The sequence below is a fragment of the Crocodylus porosus genome, unplaced genomic scaffold (genome assembly GCF_001723895.1).
Source record: "Crocodylus porosus isolate Cpor-Errol unplaced genomic scaffold, CroPor_comp1, whole genome shotgun sequence".
In the NCBI taxonomy this organism is placed as follows: Eukaryota; Metazoa; Chordata; order Crocodylia; family Crocodylidae; genus Crocodylus; species Crocodylus porosus.
The window spans coordinates 2158631-2174212 of record NW_017728940.1 but is presented as its reverse complement, the minus strand read 5'-3'; the positions used below and the strand labels follow the sequence as shown (position 1 = coordinate 2174212).

At 62.9% G+C, this 15582-nt stretch overlaps 1 protein-coding gene across 3 annotated transcripts in view; it reads left to right on the top strand.

Annotated features, from left to right (window-relative positions):
• Positions 1-12217, top strand: part of SESN2 (sestrin 2) — a 20529-nt gene extending 8312 nt beyond the window's left edge. Inside the window, exons 1-10 of one of the 3 annotated variants that reach the window (XM_019547949.1) lie at positions 4484-4507; positions 6170-6235; positions 7541-7738; positions 7911-8093; positions 8353-8565; positions 9760-9910; positions 10205-10323; positions 10722-10912; positions 11032-11176; positions 11420-12217. In XM_019547949.1, coding sequence (XP_019403494.1) covers positions 7625-7738; positions 7911-8093; positions 8353-8565; positions 9760-9910; positions 10205-10323; positions 10722-10912; positions 11032-11176; positions 11420-11506 — 1203 coding nt within the window. In that variant the 5' untranslated portion in view covers positions 4484-4507; positions 6170-6235; positions 7541-7624 and the 3' untranslated portion in view covers positions 11507-12217. Of the gene's footprint in view, positions 1-4483; positions 4508-6169; positions 6236-7540; positions 7739-7910; positions 8094-8352; positions 8566-9759; positions 9911-10204; positions 10324-10721; positions 10913-11031; positions 11177-11419 lie in introns of those variants that run through there. The other 2 variants (XM_019547948.1, XM_019547947.1) reach the window with 2 other exon arrangements.
• The last annotated feature ends 3365 nt before the right edge of the window (positions 12218-15582 follow it).

Genomic DNA, 15582 nt, shown 5'->3' with positions numbered 1-15582 from the left:
GCGCGACACCCGCTCGGCCTGCCGTGGGAGCTGCAGCCCGCGGCGGGTGGCAGAGGGAAACTGAGGCACGGAAAGGGGCGAACGGAGCGGGACCTGGCTGCGGCGGCGGGCCTTGGTCTTAAAGGCGCTGGTGGCGCGGGTCTCAGAGGGGCCGTAAGGAGCTCTCTCCGGCCGCTGGGGCTGGCGTCCGTGCGCCCGGGCCCGCCGCCGCGCCGCGCCGCGCCGCAGGGGGTTCTCGGAGGTTGCCGCGCGTGAGCGGTAGGGGCGCCGGGGGGTTCTCCTCATCCCATTTGACAGCTGGGGGAGCTGAGGGCTCTTGATTACACCAAGGCTGTGGAGCTGGGCCTAGCCCAAGGGGTCCCGTGCTGAAAAGCACCGGGCCAGGCCCTCGGCGTCTGGCTCCCTGCCTTCCCTTCCCTTCCCTTCCCTTCCCCAGCAAATAGATTGAATGTCACAACTTGGATGAAAACCACTGGCAAAATCTCCCCTGCCTCCCAGCTGCACGTCGTGGCTGCTCGCGTCTTGTGGCTGTCCCTATCCTGACTGCTCCCCAAAAAGCTACCCATGGTTTTTATGTACAAAACCCACGGGCATTCCTCCCCCCCCCCGCCATCATGCGCGGGGAGGTTGCTCTCACACTTGGGGCTCCCACATGGGACAGAATGTGCTAGAGCCGCTTTCACCCCCGAATCAAGGTGTCATTTGAAATAATTACTGAAAACGCTCTGGCCAGAGAACAGGTCGCTGCTCGAAACCACCGTGCAGCCACAAGCAGCCTGCTTCAGGGAGCAGCGCGAGAGGCGGGGGTGGAAGGGAAGGCAGAAACACGTGGGGACCTGAATGGAAATCAGGGGGAGCAACGAAAGAGATGCTGCGAAACGGGCAGTCTCTGCCGATGGGGGTGCGAACAGCTTTGCTGTTTCATAGACCCCGTATAGCTAAGTCCTCCTGGAGAGGCCCCTCCAATGCCATTTGTGGGCATCTGAGTTTGTAATGCCCTGGTGAGACTGTAGGCTGGTGCAAGATTAGTCCCAGTATAACACTCTGCCCTCCTAGGCTGCTTCCCTTGAGAAGGGCGCTATGAATCTCGGGCAGCAATTAGGCCACTGGGATGCTCCAGGGTGGTGGGAATGGGGTAAGTAGGAAGTTGCGGCCCTGTCTGGGCTCCAACGCGGCAGCTGCTGGAGCACACAGTGACATTTGGTAACGGTTGGGATCGGTAGCGGAGGCGTGTTGTAAATAGGGGGAAGGACTCGGGGGCAAAACGCAGCGTGCGAGGGCTGGCAGCTGTCGAGGAGGAGGGAGAGGGGGCGGTAGCTGGTCTGGAAGCGGAGCGCGAGGATGCACGTGCCCTGGGAGCAGGCTGCGGCCCTGATTGCTCAGCCTCTCCTGGCTCCTTATGGGGCCTGCTCATCTCTTTCCCAGCGCCTGACTAAGCACTGGCCCGGGCACACTTGGCACCGGCGTCCCGTGCCCAGTCAGACCCTGGAGTCCTGTCGCGGGGAGCCAGCACAGGGGCTTTTGGTGCAGAACGGATGGTCCCACCCTCCGGCTGGGCAGGAGTGGCGGGAGGCTTTATACCACCTTGCTTTGTGGTCTCCGGCAAATCGGAGCGGTTTCTCCACACCTGCGTTTCCCCATCTGTGGAACGGGGAGCGTGGCAGACGGGCTGCGCGGCTCAATTAAGTTCATCGCCTGCGTTGAAACGGGCAGCTTCTCTGGGCTGAGACTAAAACCCAGCTCTAGCAGTCCCCTCCCAGGGTTACAAAGGTGGCACCTGGGGTGTGCCCTTTGGCTACTAAAGGATGTTGGGTCTTCAGGAGAATAAAGGGGCTCAGGGGGCACAGGCCATGATCTTCTTCCACGGGTGGAAGCTGGGATCGGGGCTCCTTTGGTGTAGAACAAGGGCAGGGCTGAGCTTAGTGCCCCAAGCTGCGAGGTTGAAGCACTGCGTGACATGGGAGTTGCGCCGGGTGCACCTCGGGGCAGAGGAAAGGGGGTGACAGCACTTGCAATATACATTTGAAGGCATCTCGTTTCACCCCGTGCAAGCGCTCTCCTTGTGAAGAGCCATCTGGTCCCTCTGACTTGCCACCAACTCCCACGCTTCCTCAGCAAAGCCTGCGAGGCGCGTTGCGTCCCGGGGCGGCAGCTTGCGGCACCGGGCAGAGGGAGCTTTATAAGCAGCCGAGGACGGAGGGGCAGAGCCGCAAAGGGAGACACATCGGTCACGGGGAGCCTTGGGACTGCGGTGAGTGGCGGGGACAGAGCCCAGGGAGGAGGAGGTGGCAACTTGGGGACGTCTGCCTGGAGATGAAATGAAGTTGGTTTCTTAGGGAAGTCTCTTAAGGGACAAGGAGCATTGCTGGACCAGGGCACTTAATGGGGGGACTTGCCTTGCAGCGATGGGGTCCCTCGAGCAGACCTCGCTGTGTCCGTACCCTGGAGGATTTTGTTCTGAACAAGCAGCCTTCAGCTGAGGGGGTCCCAGAGGGGCTCATGGGGCCCTATGCTTGCTGCGGAGGAGCCTGTATGGCTGCTACCGCTGTCTTGCTCCTTTCTGGTGGTGTTTGGTTTTGATGCTTGTGTCCGGGAGCAGCGGGGACCCCCAGACAGGGCTTTGGTTGGTGTCTCTGGTCTGGGACATCTGTAGGAGAGTCAAGGAGGCGGGTCCCCAGCTCCCCGGGGAGGTCAGTTGGGTTTGGCTCCTTGCTCCTGTAGGGAATCCCAGGCCTCGCGGGTGGGTGTCTGTTAGCTCTGGTGTCAACACTGGCCACTGGAGCATGACATCTCTTCCACGCCGTGCCCAGGCCGGTCACGCTCCGTGCTTCCTTCCCCGGGGTGGGCGGCGTGCCAGCCAGGTGGTGCAACTTCCCGTGTCTCAGGGAAGCCCTGTCATTTCCCTGGCACGCACCCTGTGCGCTCCTCCTTGGGCCTGTGCCGACCGCAGCCGTGTGTTGGAGCAGGGGGTAGCCCCGTCCTGCGGCTCTGAGAAGAACCTGGCTGAATAGCATCTTCCTGTGCATCCCCCGGACCCATTGGGAAGCCAATCCTAGGGTATAACCTGCAAAAGAGGAACAGATGTTGCATCTGTCTCTGGACCAGTTGTGCCTGTGTATGTCCTGGGATTGGCGTGGACACATTGCCCTTGTAATCAGGGGTTAGGGAGCAGCGATGCAATCCCGGGATAACCGTTCAGACGCGCTTGTGCTGTCCAGGGATAAACTGTTCTTCCTTCTTATCCCATGAACCTTTTTAGTATTTATCCCAGGTCAACAGACAGGGATGTCTAAACCTTTGCACTCTGTTCTGGGATAAAATGGTTTGTCCTGGGATAAATGTGGCATCTCTAGTCCTAGAGCGGGTTGCATCGGAGCCAAGTCCACTGCCGAGCCAGGCCAGCTCCAGGCTCGCTGGGCACCAGCACTGTTCTGGTTGGGCCGTGCTGGCCACGGCTGCCGGTCATCTGCCGGTAAAGCAGCTGGAGAGAGGGGTCGGGTGGATGCCCCTCGTCTGCACCGTCCAGGAGGGCTGGCGGGGCAGGAAAGGGGTGTTGGACCTGTCAGGGGGTCTCCCCTCTTGTTGTTCACCTCACAAATACCGGCACTGCCCCACGGGGCTCTGCGGGGAGGGTTGCCTCCTCCCCAAGTGTCCTTCCTCCCCACTGCTGGGTAGGCATTGGAGTTAAGCATCACCCTCCCTTCCTGGAGCAGGGCCTTGTCTCTGATTCAAAGCAGCTCCACCACGAGCCCTTTGCCCCCTCGGCTCCCAGCTCCCCGCCTCTCGGGGGGGATCCCAGGTCCCCAATGTCCTTCTGCAATTGCAGAAAAATAATCAGGGTAAAATAATCTCTCGACACCCTGCGTTAAGAAGCAAGACAAGGGCACGAGCCCAGGGCACCCTGACTTCCGTGGCCCTTCCTCCCCAGACCTTCACCCTGGCTCCAGCAGGATTAGGCCCTTGGCTCACAGGGCTGTGGCTTCACCCTGAACGCAAGTAACCCCGGCGGGCGGGCGGGCGGCAGAGAGGAAGCGCGTGTGATTGGAGTGTGCGAACCTCGGGTGACGGCAAGAAGCCAGCTTCAATTAGCTGTCCTGACATGGGCAGGTCTCAGGTCTCTCTCTCCTGCGCCTGTTCCTCCTCCGTTTCCTCCTGCCCCTCGCTGTGCATCGCGGGGGCTGAGTCAGCAGCTCTGGAGGGCTTTATCTTCCAGCTGAGCTGCTTGTGCAGCCAGGGCAAAGGTTTCCCCACAAACGGGCTGTGCATGGCCAGGGAAAGGCTCCAGCCTCTCCTGCAGTGTCATCCTGTGGGGGAAGCTCTTGAGCCCCCAAGGGTGGCCCTGAAGTCCTCGCTGGAATTAGGGGCCAGCTTCAGGGTGCCCCTTGTTGAATGGGCCGTGTTCGTGGAGGTCTGGACCTGAAGCCAAGCGCTGCAGAGAACCGCCCCGTGTGCCGCCTTGAGCCCGGCTTCTCTGGATTCATGCCCAGCTCCACGGGACACGACCACGGTGGGTTTCTCTTTGGGGGAGGCCAGAGACCCAGCTTGGGGCCTGCTGTCCCGGTGCCTTTGCACAGGGGAAGGTGTCTATCATGGGGAGAAGGGAGTGACCTGAATACCAGTGTAAGCACAGAGCCTCCGTGCTGGCTCCCAGCACTGCTCCTTCCCCCTCTGGGTCTTAGTCCCCCCCATGGCAAACTCCTCCTGGGGCAATAGGGATCGCTCCCTCTTTCCCTTCCCTCCAGGCTTTGCCTCTCAGGCCATGAGGTTGTCGGGGCAGGAGGTGTCTGCGCAGCACCTAGCACCGTGAGGAGCATCTGGGGGTGCAACTGCAGCACGAGCAGGGGAGGAAAATGCAAAACCTCACCTTCACCTGCGGGGAATTGGGCACCTTTAAATGCATGTTCTCTTCCCTCCAGCTTCCAAAGCTTGCCTTTCACCTCACACCCTCCCAACCAGAACCCAGGCACTGGCATGGCTCGTGCCCCTGGGTGCTTTGATGCCAGAAGGAGCTGCAGCTCTCTGGAGAAATGCAACGCCAGTTGGCTCAGCTGCCCTGCTCTGTTGGGGCGGGCGGCTTTGCTTTTTGCTCCTGCTGCCGGCTCCAAAACTGACCCTCGGCGCATAACAGTGGGAAGGTCCAGCTGGGGAGAGCCCTGGCTTTCTCATTTCCCAGGTCGCCGGTTGCGTTGTAGCGGGTGCATGAAGGCGTCCCGCAGGACATGCACGGGGCTCTTTGCAGGCCTGCGTGACCCTGAGGCATGGAGGATGGACACTGTCCCTGCGCCCTTCTCCAAAAGCTCCCCCCTTGGCAGGCTCCTGTCCGCTCCCCCTCCCACACGCATCACTAATCTCGCATGATTCAGGAGCGGACACGGGGCGTCCTGTCCCCTTGGCCAGGGCACGGCTTGTCTTACAGCAGCTTGAATGAAAAACACCCCAGGCACCTGCTAGCGGGTGCCTGCGGGCTGGCGGGCGTCCCAGATGCCTGAGTGGGCCCGTGGTTGGCTTCTGTCCCCCGGAGCACTCCAGCTTTCCTCCGCGCCCAGTGCTGGACGGGACGGGGGGTCGAAGGCTTTAAGAAAGTAGTCCAGCTCTGGGCATCCCTGGTCCCTCGGTGTCGCTCAGCTAGCAGCTTCCTCCACCAGCGGCGGGTGCTTTGAGAGCAGAGCCGTGGGCTGAGCCGTGAGCGCACGCCCGTGCCTGTCGCTACAGCTCCAAGTCTGGGCTTGGATTGCTTGTTTTCGGAGGTGCTCGTTAACCACCCCCTCCCGGACGAGCGCGCCCAGCAGCGCGCGGCGTGGGCCGACCCTGCCCCTCTCGTGCGCTGGCTCACAGCCTGCCGGTCTTGCACTGTGAAATTTCCTGGGCTTTCTGCAATAATCGGGTGAGGAGGCCACGGCAGGGGCTCGTCCCTGGCAGCCAGCCTCTGCTGATGCAAGAGCATCCCCTGGGAGTGAAAGCTTGCCCGTGCAATGGCGCGGGGCTGTTTCATCAGGCGGCTACGGTGCCCTGGACCCGGGCCATCGCACAGGTCCCCCAGCTGCTTGAGTCGGCTCCCAGCCCTCCTGCCTCCCGGAGACCGCGCGGAGGTGGCAGGGTGGAGCCTCCACCGGGTTTTGGGGCGGGCCGGGGCGGGCCGTGTCTCACCACCCTGTCTTGTCTTCCCCAGGGCAGAGGGATCAAGACTCCGCAGCAGCTGGGGAGCGGCCCGAGCTCCTTCCTCCCCGTGGAAGAGGTAGGAGATGGGTTGAAACCTGGGTCCTGTTTCCCCCCCATGGCTGTCTGTCCTCCCCCTGTGGCTCCATCCCTGGCAGCCCCCTCTCCAGACTGCAGCAGGGGGGCTGCGGTTGTGGCCCGTGCGTCCCTTCTCTGGATTGAGCAGGAGAAGGGGTCTTCCCCACCTCCCCATTTGCTTCCTGACACGATGTCCCTCGCCTCCAGCACAGGCGGGCAGTTCCCCTCGTGCCCCAGGCAGGGGGCCTTCGTGAGGGTCGGGGAGCAGAGCCCCTCACCTGCCTTCGGGTGTCTGTCAGAGCCCGAGGCTCCATCCCTGGCCCTTCCCTGACTTTGTGCCCTGGGGCGAGTCACTGCCCTGCCCTGTGCCTCAGTTTCCCCACCTTGCAGTTGGGGATCTCCCTCCAAGGCTGGCTAGCAGGAGAGCACGCTGCCCCCAGAAGGGGTGGGACGCTGTTGGCTGGGATATGGCTCGTGTCCTGGGCTGTATTACTCCCGAGCTGGCACAAACAAGGTGCTAATTCCAGCCCAGCCACAAATACCCCTGTTGTTGCGTCACCTGCCCGGGGTGACTAAGGCTGTGTGCCCTGCCTGTTGCTCCGGCACTGACATATGAGAACTAGGCATGAGGAAGCCGCCCCAATAAACACGGCCTCTCCTTGCACCGTGCCTGGGCTGCTCAGGCCATCCTGTCTTCTCCGGGAGCTGCGGTTGTATCGTGGCTTAACCCCCGGCCAAGTGGAGGGCGTGCATGGTGGGATGAGGAGGGGAGGGGAGGAGCCGTGGGGCAGAAAGAGCTGAACAAACAGCTGGGTTGCATCAGCGGGCAAGGTGCCCGGCCCTGGCGGGGAGAGGGAGAGGGAGAGGACAGAACCCAGCTTGGGGGTGCTGCTGGCCGCCCCCCTCCAGGGCCAGGGCTTGCAGCTTGAAGCCGAGGGCAGCTCCACAGAGCGCTCGGTTGGTCTTGCCCCTGTGGAGGACTCGGGGCAGGGAGCAAAGGAGGGATCTGGGCATGGAAAGATCCGCCCGGCTTCGGTGGGCGCCGTCCATCTGTATTGCGGGAGTCCCAGCCCACTTGTGCCAGGTGCGGTAGCACTGCCGTGCCCTGGCTTTACCTCCAGCGGGCAGGGGGCTGCCCTGGTGCTGGGGGAAGAGGGCTGGAGGGCACGGCCAGGACCCAGCTGCAGCCCGGTGGGGCCAGGTCTGCAGCGTGCCCCCGGGCGGTCGCTGGAAAGCGAGTGCTGGGTGCGGAGGGTCCCCGCGGTGTCCCAGCTCCCTCATGGCCCCTCTGTCCCATGCGCCGCAGATCTTGCAGGAGGGGGCAGAGAGCGCCCAGCGGCGGATCTTCATCGAGGCTTTCGTGTCCACGGGCAGGGTGGACAACATCACCATGGTGATGGGGCTGCACCCCGAGTACCTCTCCAGCTTCTGGAGGACCCAGTACCTGCTGCTGCGCATGGACGGGCCCCTGCCCCACCACAAGCGCCACTACATCGCCATCATGGTACGTGCGTCCCGCCGGGGCCTGGACGCGAGGGTCTCTTCCAAGCTAGAGCCCCGTCTCGGGGGGTACTGGGGAGGTCTGTCCATGCAACGCGGGTTGTGGGTGGGCAGGGACCCGCCGGGGCGACGTGTCCGTCTGTGCTCAGCCATCGGTGTGCCTTGCCCCTTCTCAGGCGGCGGCCAGGCACCAGTGCTCCTACCTGGTGGGCTTGCACATGGGCGAGTTCCTGCAAGCCGGGGGGGACCCGGAGTGGCTCCAGGGCCTGCACTGTGCCCCCCAGAAGCTGAGGAACCTCAACGAGATCAACAAGATCCTGGCGCACCGGCCCTGGCTCATCACGAAGGAGCACATCGAGGTGAGCTCCCAGATCCGTCCCAGCCTCGCAGCTCGTCTCCGTGCTTCCCCTCTGCTGGGTCGCTTTGCTGACCCTCGGGCAAGGCCTGGCCACGGAGAGGTTAAGAAAGCACTTAGCTGTTAACCTTGAACCCTCCGAGTTTGTTTGTGGGGAGCTGGGCTGGGTGGAGGGGGCTGCCTCGAGACACCCTGGGTGGGGGGCATCCCTGCCCCAGCCCCTTCTCCATCCGGGCTGAGCGTGGCGGTGGGTGTGTTTTCAGGCCCTCCTGAAGACAGGAGAGAACAGCTGGTCGCTGGCCGAGCTCATCCAGGCCCTGGTGCTCCTCACTCATTACCACTCGCTCGCCTCCTTCGTCTTTGGCTGTGGCATCAACCCAGAGATCGACCACGAGGGGGGACATGCTTTCCAGCCGCCCTCCCCGCGCAGCTGTGACAGCAGCCCTGCCTCCGAGGAGGGGGTCAGTGGCTCCGGGGTAAGTTGGGGAGCCCCCGGTCCCCTCCCCTCCTCCTGCAGAGCTTGCTTTTGGGGGGCTGGTGATGTATGCACCAAGCGGTTGGGCTGGGCTGGCCAGATGCTGGTTCATCCCTGGATGTGTCGGGCTTAAATACAGGAAAGTCAGGCTGGAAGGGACCCACCAGGTCGCCCAGTCCAGCCCCCTGCTCAAGGCAGGATCAGCCTTGACCCCGTACAGATCTATCCAACCTCCAAGGATGGAGACTCCCCACCTCCATCCTCTCTGCCATCGTCCTTCAGGGATTTGAAGGCTGTGATCAGATTCCCCCTCAGTTTTGTCTTCTCCAGACAAAATGACCGGAGCCGTTTCAGCCTTTCCTCGTGACCCTTGCCCCCGAGCCGCCAGTTGTTTTGTCACTGTGCATTGGGCTCTTTCCAAACTGCCCGAAGGCCCCAAATGACACGGCGAGTCTAACTAGATTGTTTAATCTCTGATCAGCCCGGCTGGGAGGAGGGGCTAGAGCAGGTCCATCTCTCCTGCTGTTGTCACACGCTGAATCACTAGAAACCCATCCAGTTCCAGTGACTCCTCTGCAGCAAAACCAGTTGTGACGCAGCTGCTTGTCTCGCTGCTTCGGCAGGTGTGCCTGCTAGTTGCCCCTGCATTGCTGAAGCTCTCCGCTTGTTATATTTTTGGCAGCCCAATGCAGCCTGATGCTACCCTTCAAGAAGGGAAGGAGATGGGGGGCATGGTTAGATGCTCCTCATTAGATGGAGAAGGGAGGGATGCCTGCTAGCAGTGCCCGAGTCTTGCTGAAGCCAGATGGTGCCAAGCCCGCGGCCTCCAGACCATCCGACACCATAAAGAAGCCACAACCCCAGGAGGGAGAATTTGACCCTCTTGCTCCCAGCCTGCAGCATAGGGACCCTGGGGGGCTTTTGTACCACAGCTCAGCCGCTCATATCCAGACTGGACATTAGAGCACCCCTGGCACGGGCGGCTGCCCTAGGCCCAGGGCCAGGCAAAGTCCAGCCCCTTGGGCAGAGCCTAGTGCCCCAGATGGGTGGCATTGGCCTTCCAGGGGCATGCAGAGGAAGCTGCCGTGAGCACCCCTTTGCCAGAGGTGCCCGGCACGTCTCTGCACGCCTGTGCCCAGGGTGTCGGGGCCCATGGGGTGCTGACCCCACGTGCCCATTCTCTCGCTGTGCCCAGGGCAGAGACGCCATGCAGGAGGTGGAGGTGCTGATGGAGAGGATGAAGCTCCTGCAGGAGTGCCAGCTGGAGGAGGATGGGGTCACCCAGGAGGAGATGGAGACCCGCTTTGAGCTGGAGAAGACGGAGAGCCTGCTTGTCAACCCCTCGGGTAAGGGGGAGCTGCACCCGCAGGAGCCTGCCCTGCCCTGCCCTGCTCTCCACGGGGCTGGGGGCTGCATTGCAGCAGCCCCTGCCTTGTGCCGACTTGACTTGGGAGGGGGCCTGGGGCTCCCGCTGGTCCCCTGCAATAACAGGCGAGAAGTGTGGCCTGAGCTCATTGCAGTTTGCTGTCCTGGGGATGGGCCTCGGCCACGACCGGCTGGACCAGGGAGGTGAGGGGGGTGGTCTGGGCTTTAAGCAGCTCTTTGCAGCCACAGCTCATGCCCCCTTGTCCCGTCTCTGGTAGACATCGCTGAGCACTCCCTGCCCCACAATGTCCTGTGCTTCGTGGAGGATCCCAGCTTCGGCTACAAGGACTTCACGCGGCGAGGAGAACAGGCTCCCCCAACTTTCCGAGCGCAGGTACGTCCTGGGCCCGCCCTGCTCCCAGCACCTCCTCCCGCCGGCCACGTTGGCATTGAGGGCACTGGTGTGGCTCGAGAGGTCTCGGCCAGGCTGGGACCCTGGTTTGCTGCCCCTGAGGTGGGGACTGGGCTGTCACTGGGGTAGCAACCATCCGTGGGGTCTAGTGAACAGTTGGGGCAGCTTGTGCTGTAGCCCAGAGCCCGGCTTTTGCTTTGGACCTGGCCCCTGTTAACAACCCCCGTTGAGCATTCCCTGCCAGCACCTTGCATTCCCCGCCCCGGCGCTTGTCCGGAGCCCACCTGGGCTCTGTCCATAGAAAGCCCCTTTCAGGGGGGTCCCGAGTCAGGCCCCAAGTTCCCCCCTGGAGCCTCTGAGCCAACGTCCCTCTGGTGCAGGATTACACGTGGGAAGACCACGGCTACTCGCTGATCAACCGCCTGTACCCGGACGTGGGGCAGCTGCTGGATGAGAAGTTCCAGGTGGTCTACAACCTGACCTACCACACCATGGCCATGCACCGTGGCGTGGACACCTCCACGCTCCGCCGTGCCATCTGGAACTATGTGCACTGTGTCTTCGGCATCCGGTAGGTGACGGGGACTGGTGCCCTAGAGGCGGCCTCCCTGCCTCCCCCCTTGCTTTCACCGGGGCTCTACAAGCACCTGGCTAAAAGGGTCCCCCACCTTCTGCCTCCCCCCCCCACAGGTATGACGACTACAACTACGGGGAAGTGAACCAACTCCTGGAGCGCAGCCTGAAGGTCTACATCAAGACAGTGGCCTGCTACCCCGAGAAGACCACGCGGCGCATGTACACCCACTTCTGGCGCCACTTCAAGCACTCTGAGAAGGTGCCGTGGCTTCCCCACCCCTCCTCTGTCCCCCGCCAGAGCAGATCGGGGTCTTGGAGGGGCAACCGCTGAACAAAGACCAAGCGATCCTCGATGTGGGTTGGGTCTGGGGAGAGCTGTCTCCGGTGCCCATCTCTGTGTGGAGCCGTGAGGGTGCTTTCTCCCCCCACCCCAATACAGGGCTGTGGGGAAGCAGAGGAGGGCACCGCACTGCAGCCCTGACCCCGCGCTCCTCCCTTCCAGGTGCATGTGAATCTGCTGCTGCTGGAAGCCCGGATGCAGGCGGCCTTGCTGTACGCGCTGCGAGCCATCACCCGCTACATGACCTGACGGGGCTGTGCCCCCCTGCCCCACCCCAGCCCAGCCGCGGGGGCAGGGGAGTAGGGGGGCAGGAGGACACCTGCTTGGAAAGACTCAATCTCTGTGTCCTGTCAGCAAGGACGTGGGGTCTGCTGCCCATGGGGCCCAGAGCAACAAATCGTTCAGGCCCCACAGTGTGAAGAAGCACCTCGGCCGTGCCCAGTGTTCCCGGTTGATGCTGTCCCCGCCCCCGTGGCCGTGGCGCTGGCGAGGGCAGGGGGCTCTTGCTGCAGCCTGGGGCCGGGGAGAGGACCCCGACGTCCACGTGCCTTTTCTCCCAAAACCGAAGTGAATTCCAGCAGCGGCATGGCCACCTCCTGCTGCTGCCTCCCTGAGCCTGGGGCCCAGCGCCGCAGATCCCTGGCCTCTGCGGACCTCCCCTCGTACCAAAGAGATCTCCCAGGATCCGTCCAGCGGCTGTGAATGTGAATGGATTCTTCCCCCCAGCCCTGCTCCTCCGTGGCTCCATATCACTGTAAGACTTGGACCGCTCAGACTCGAGGCATCTCAGCCCCAGGCGGTGGTGGGTTGGGGCAGGATCAGGATCGGGTCCCGGCCGATACTACGTGATGGGGCTTCTCCTGCACTGGGCACCTCCGGCTCTTGCACTCCACGTCCCCGATGCCTGCAGGAAGGATGCTGGGGAGAACTGGGCGAGCAGCCCAGTGCCGCGCCAAGGTGGCCATGCCGGCACGACCGTTACGGGCAGGAGCAGCACAGACACCGCACGGGACAGAGGGACAGATCTCTTCCCCAACCCCTTCTGCACTGAGGGTGTGAGGAGACGGTCTCATCTCTGCCGCCACGCCGCACGTCCGTCCCGTTCGACGCTCAGCCCTCCGGACACCGGGGTCTGCCCTGCGGGGGCAGCCCCTCTCCTCTGCTCTTCCCACCTGGGTGGAAGCGGCGGCAGGAGGGAGGGCTGGATGGGAGCCTTGGCCCCGGTGCGAACTGATTTAAAGCGTCTCCAGGTGTTTGGGGCAGTCAGGCTGGTAACTGGGTCCTCTGCGGTCAGCAAGCCCTGGCAGTCCTCGGCAGGACGTGCGAGCCCCTGATTCATGTGAACGGGCCCTGGAGGGCACCCGGGGGCTTTGGCCAGGGGTGTTGTCACCTCTCACCCTTTGGTCCGCAGCACGTTTCCCTCTGGCCTCGCAGCCCCGGCGCCTCCTCCAGGCCAGATCAGCTGCCTCGCAGGGTGAGGGGAGAGCTGGGGCTAAGCCAGCGCTGGCAGCCCAGGCCGAGGGAACGGCTCTAATCTGTGAAGAAAACCTAGAGGCCTTTTTTAAATGATTATTTAAGTTGATTTTTCCCCTCTTGCAGCCTGGCCCCCCAGCCCCAAGCTTTGCCTCTGAGCCGCCCCTTGCACTGCAATCCTAAAGGGTTCATGCCTTGCGTTCCCAGGGACCTGGCGGCATCTGCAGCTTCCCGTCGGTCACCAGGACACCCCTTGTTTTGGGTCTGCCTTGCATGGAGACCCCTGTCTGCTCTGGGGGGGACTCGTACCCTGGCTCTGCTTACTCCTTGGGCAGGCAGGCACCATCCCTTCTGCCCTTGGGGGACCTCACTCCCAGTACCCCTCAGCCTTGCAGCCCTGCCGCAGACCCCAGCCTGGGATTCTGCTTTTGGGACTGACCCGGCAGAGTGCGGGGGTCAGTCGCAGTCTGTCTTCTTCTTTTTTTTTTTTTTTTTTTTTTTTTTTTTTTAAAGGCTCTGAATGTGGGTATTAGCTGGAGCAGCCTCCTTGCACAGGGGCCCGAAGACACCCAGAGAGGGGCCAGGACGACGTCTGCTTGGCCCAGGGGAAGCAGAGCCTGGAGCTTGCTCCCGCGGGTAGAAACAGCAAGCGACATCGGGTGTGGTGTGTATGTGATGCCCGTGCATTGCCTGCTCAGCCCCGTGTGTGTCTGTAGCGCTGGCTCCTTGTCCTCCCTGCACACTACAGTATTGCACGCCTGCCCTGGCAGGGTTTGCACAGCGCTCCCCGGCCAGCTCCATTTCCCGCCAGCGAGCTCCTTTCCCGGGCGGCTTGTCCGCAGCTCGCCAGTCGCGTGCTCTGCTGGGGGCCGCCTGTGGGGTTACGATGGCCGAGGGGGGACACGCAGACTGTAGCTTTATCCTGACGTGCCACAGCATTTCACATAGGTGCCGGTCGCTGTGAAATGCCCTTGCCCCCCCCCCGGCCTTCTCGGGCCCGACAGCTCCACCTGCCCGGCGTGGAAGCACGAATGTTGCCCCATATTGCTGACCTGTAGCTCCGTGTAAGTTATTATTTGGGGTGGTGTTTAGTCCTGCCTGGGTGGGCATCTGCCCCCAGGACTTTGCTACCGACCTCAGCAGGTCAATAAAAGTCTGTTTTTTCTTTTTTCCCAAATGCCTCTGTCTGATTGCTTCCCTGGGCTCACGCAGGGCCTGGCGATGGATGTGGGAATCCCCCCTGCACCCTGCTCAGGGCTGCCGTGGGTCTTCAGCGCCAGGCTGCTGCGGCTAGCTTTGTCCCTGGAAAGTCTGGCTGCTTGTGGGCATGATGCACATAGCAACAAATTTGGAGCAAGTCACTCCACGCGCCCCCCCGCCACTGCTAGGGCTGCTGGAGCCCTCCCCGGGACCGGGCAATGGAGCTGGAGATAAGCACTGAAAATCAAGTGCCAGGCTCGTATCCCCCTCCCTCTCTGCCCTCCCTGGGAGCTGGCTTGGAGAAGCAGGGGGCCTGGGGGAGCAGCCCCTTCCTCGGGCCTGCGGTTCGGGCTGCCAGGCCTGGGTGCCGCGTGCGAGGCGCGGGGGGACGGGCCGCGGCGCTGGTGCAGCCAGGCGAGGGGCCGTTGGGTGCCAGGCTGTGGGGAGTGTGTTTAGCACAACAGCTTATCGGCTCCGAGCAGGAGGCCTGCGGCAGAGCAGGCGGATCAACCGCCGGCTGCTGATACGGAGGCTGGGACGCAGCCCTGGCACCTGGCCCCCAGCCCAGCCCTTCTCCGTCCCCAGCCCGGCGTGGCCTGGGGCTGTGATTGTCCCTTCGCCCGTCCTATCCCTTCGCTAGGGCTGGGGGCCGGTTAGGGCAGGAACCGAAGACCCTGGTGTGGAAACGGCTACCGGCATCCTGCGCTGCATCGGCGGGAGCGCTGCCAGCAGATGCTTCCCCTCTGTCTGCGCCAGGGAGGCCACGTCTGGAGTCCTGTGTCCAGCGGTGGGCACCCACGACAGGATGTGGACACGCTGGGGAGAGTCCAGCGGAGGGCAACAGAAATGGCTGTGGCGCTGGGGGATGTGACCTGTGAGGAGAGGCTGAGGGAAATGGGCTGATTTAGACCGCAGAAGGGAAGACCGAGGGGATTGAATAGCAGCCTTCAACTCCCTGCAGGGGGGCTGCAAAGAGGATGGAGCTGGGCTGGTCTCAGTGGGGGCAGTGGGCTCACGTTGCAGCAAGGGAAGTTGAGGTTGGATAATTGGGAAAAACTTTCTCACGGGGAGGGTGGTGGAGCGCTGGGACAGGCTCCCCAGAGCGGTGGGGGTGGGATCTCCATCCCTGGAGGTTTATAAGACCTGGCTAGACAAAGCCTTGTCTGGGATGCTCTGAGCAGGGGGTTGGACTAGATGCGACCCCCTGAGGACCCTTCACCCCTCGTTGTCTGATTCTGTGACGTGCGGGGGGGAACAAACCCCTCCCGCAGGGGCCGGAGAGGTCGGTTTTCAGTAGGAAAGAAGGAGCTGCCTGCAGAGATCCCCTCGAGCTCGGGGAAGGGCTGAGCCAGTGGGGTGCAGGGGGGACCGAGCTCACATCCAACTCGGAAGAGCAAGAGGGGAAACTGAGGCACTGAGAGAAGGGACTTGCCTGCTGCCACCCAGCAGGTCAGTGGGAGAAAGCCCGGTTCCCTGAGCTGGGCTCAGCATGGAGCCCAGCGCCCACAAGGCGAGCCAGATGTGGCCCAGCTGTGCTGTGTGGGTGTGGGGGGCTCGTGGCCACCCCGCCTCGCTCGGGGCTGGGCCGATGAGAGCTCCCTGGGCAGGCCTGTTTGCGCTGTTATCTGCAGCAGGTTCTCACCAAGCTGCCC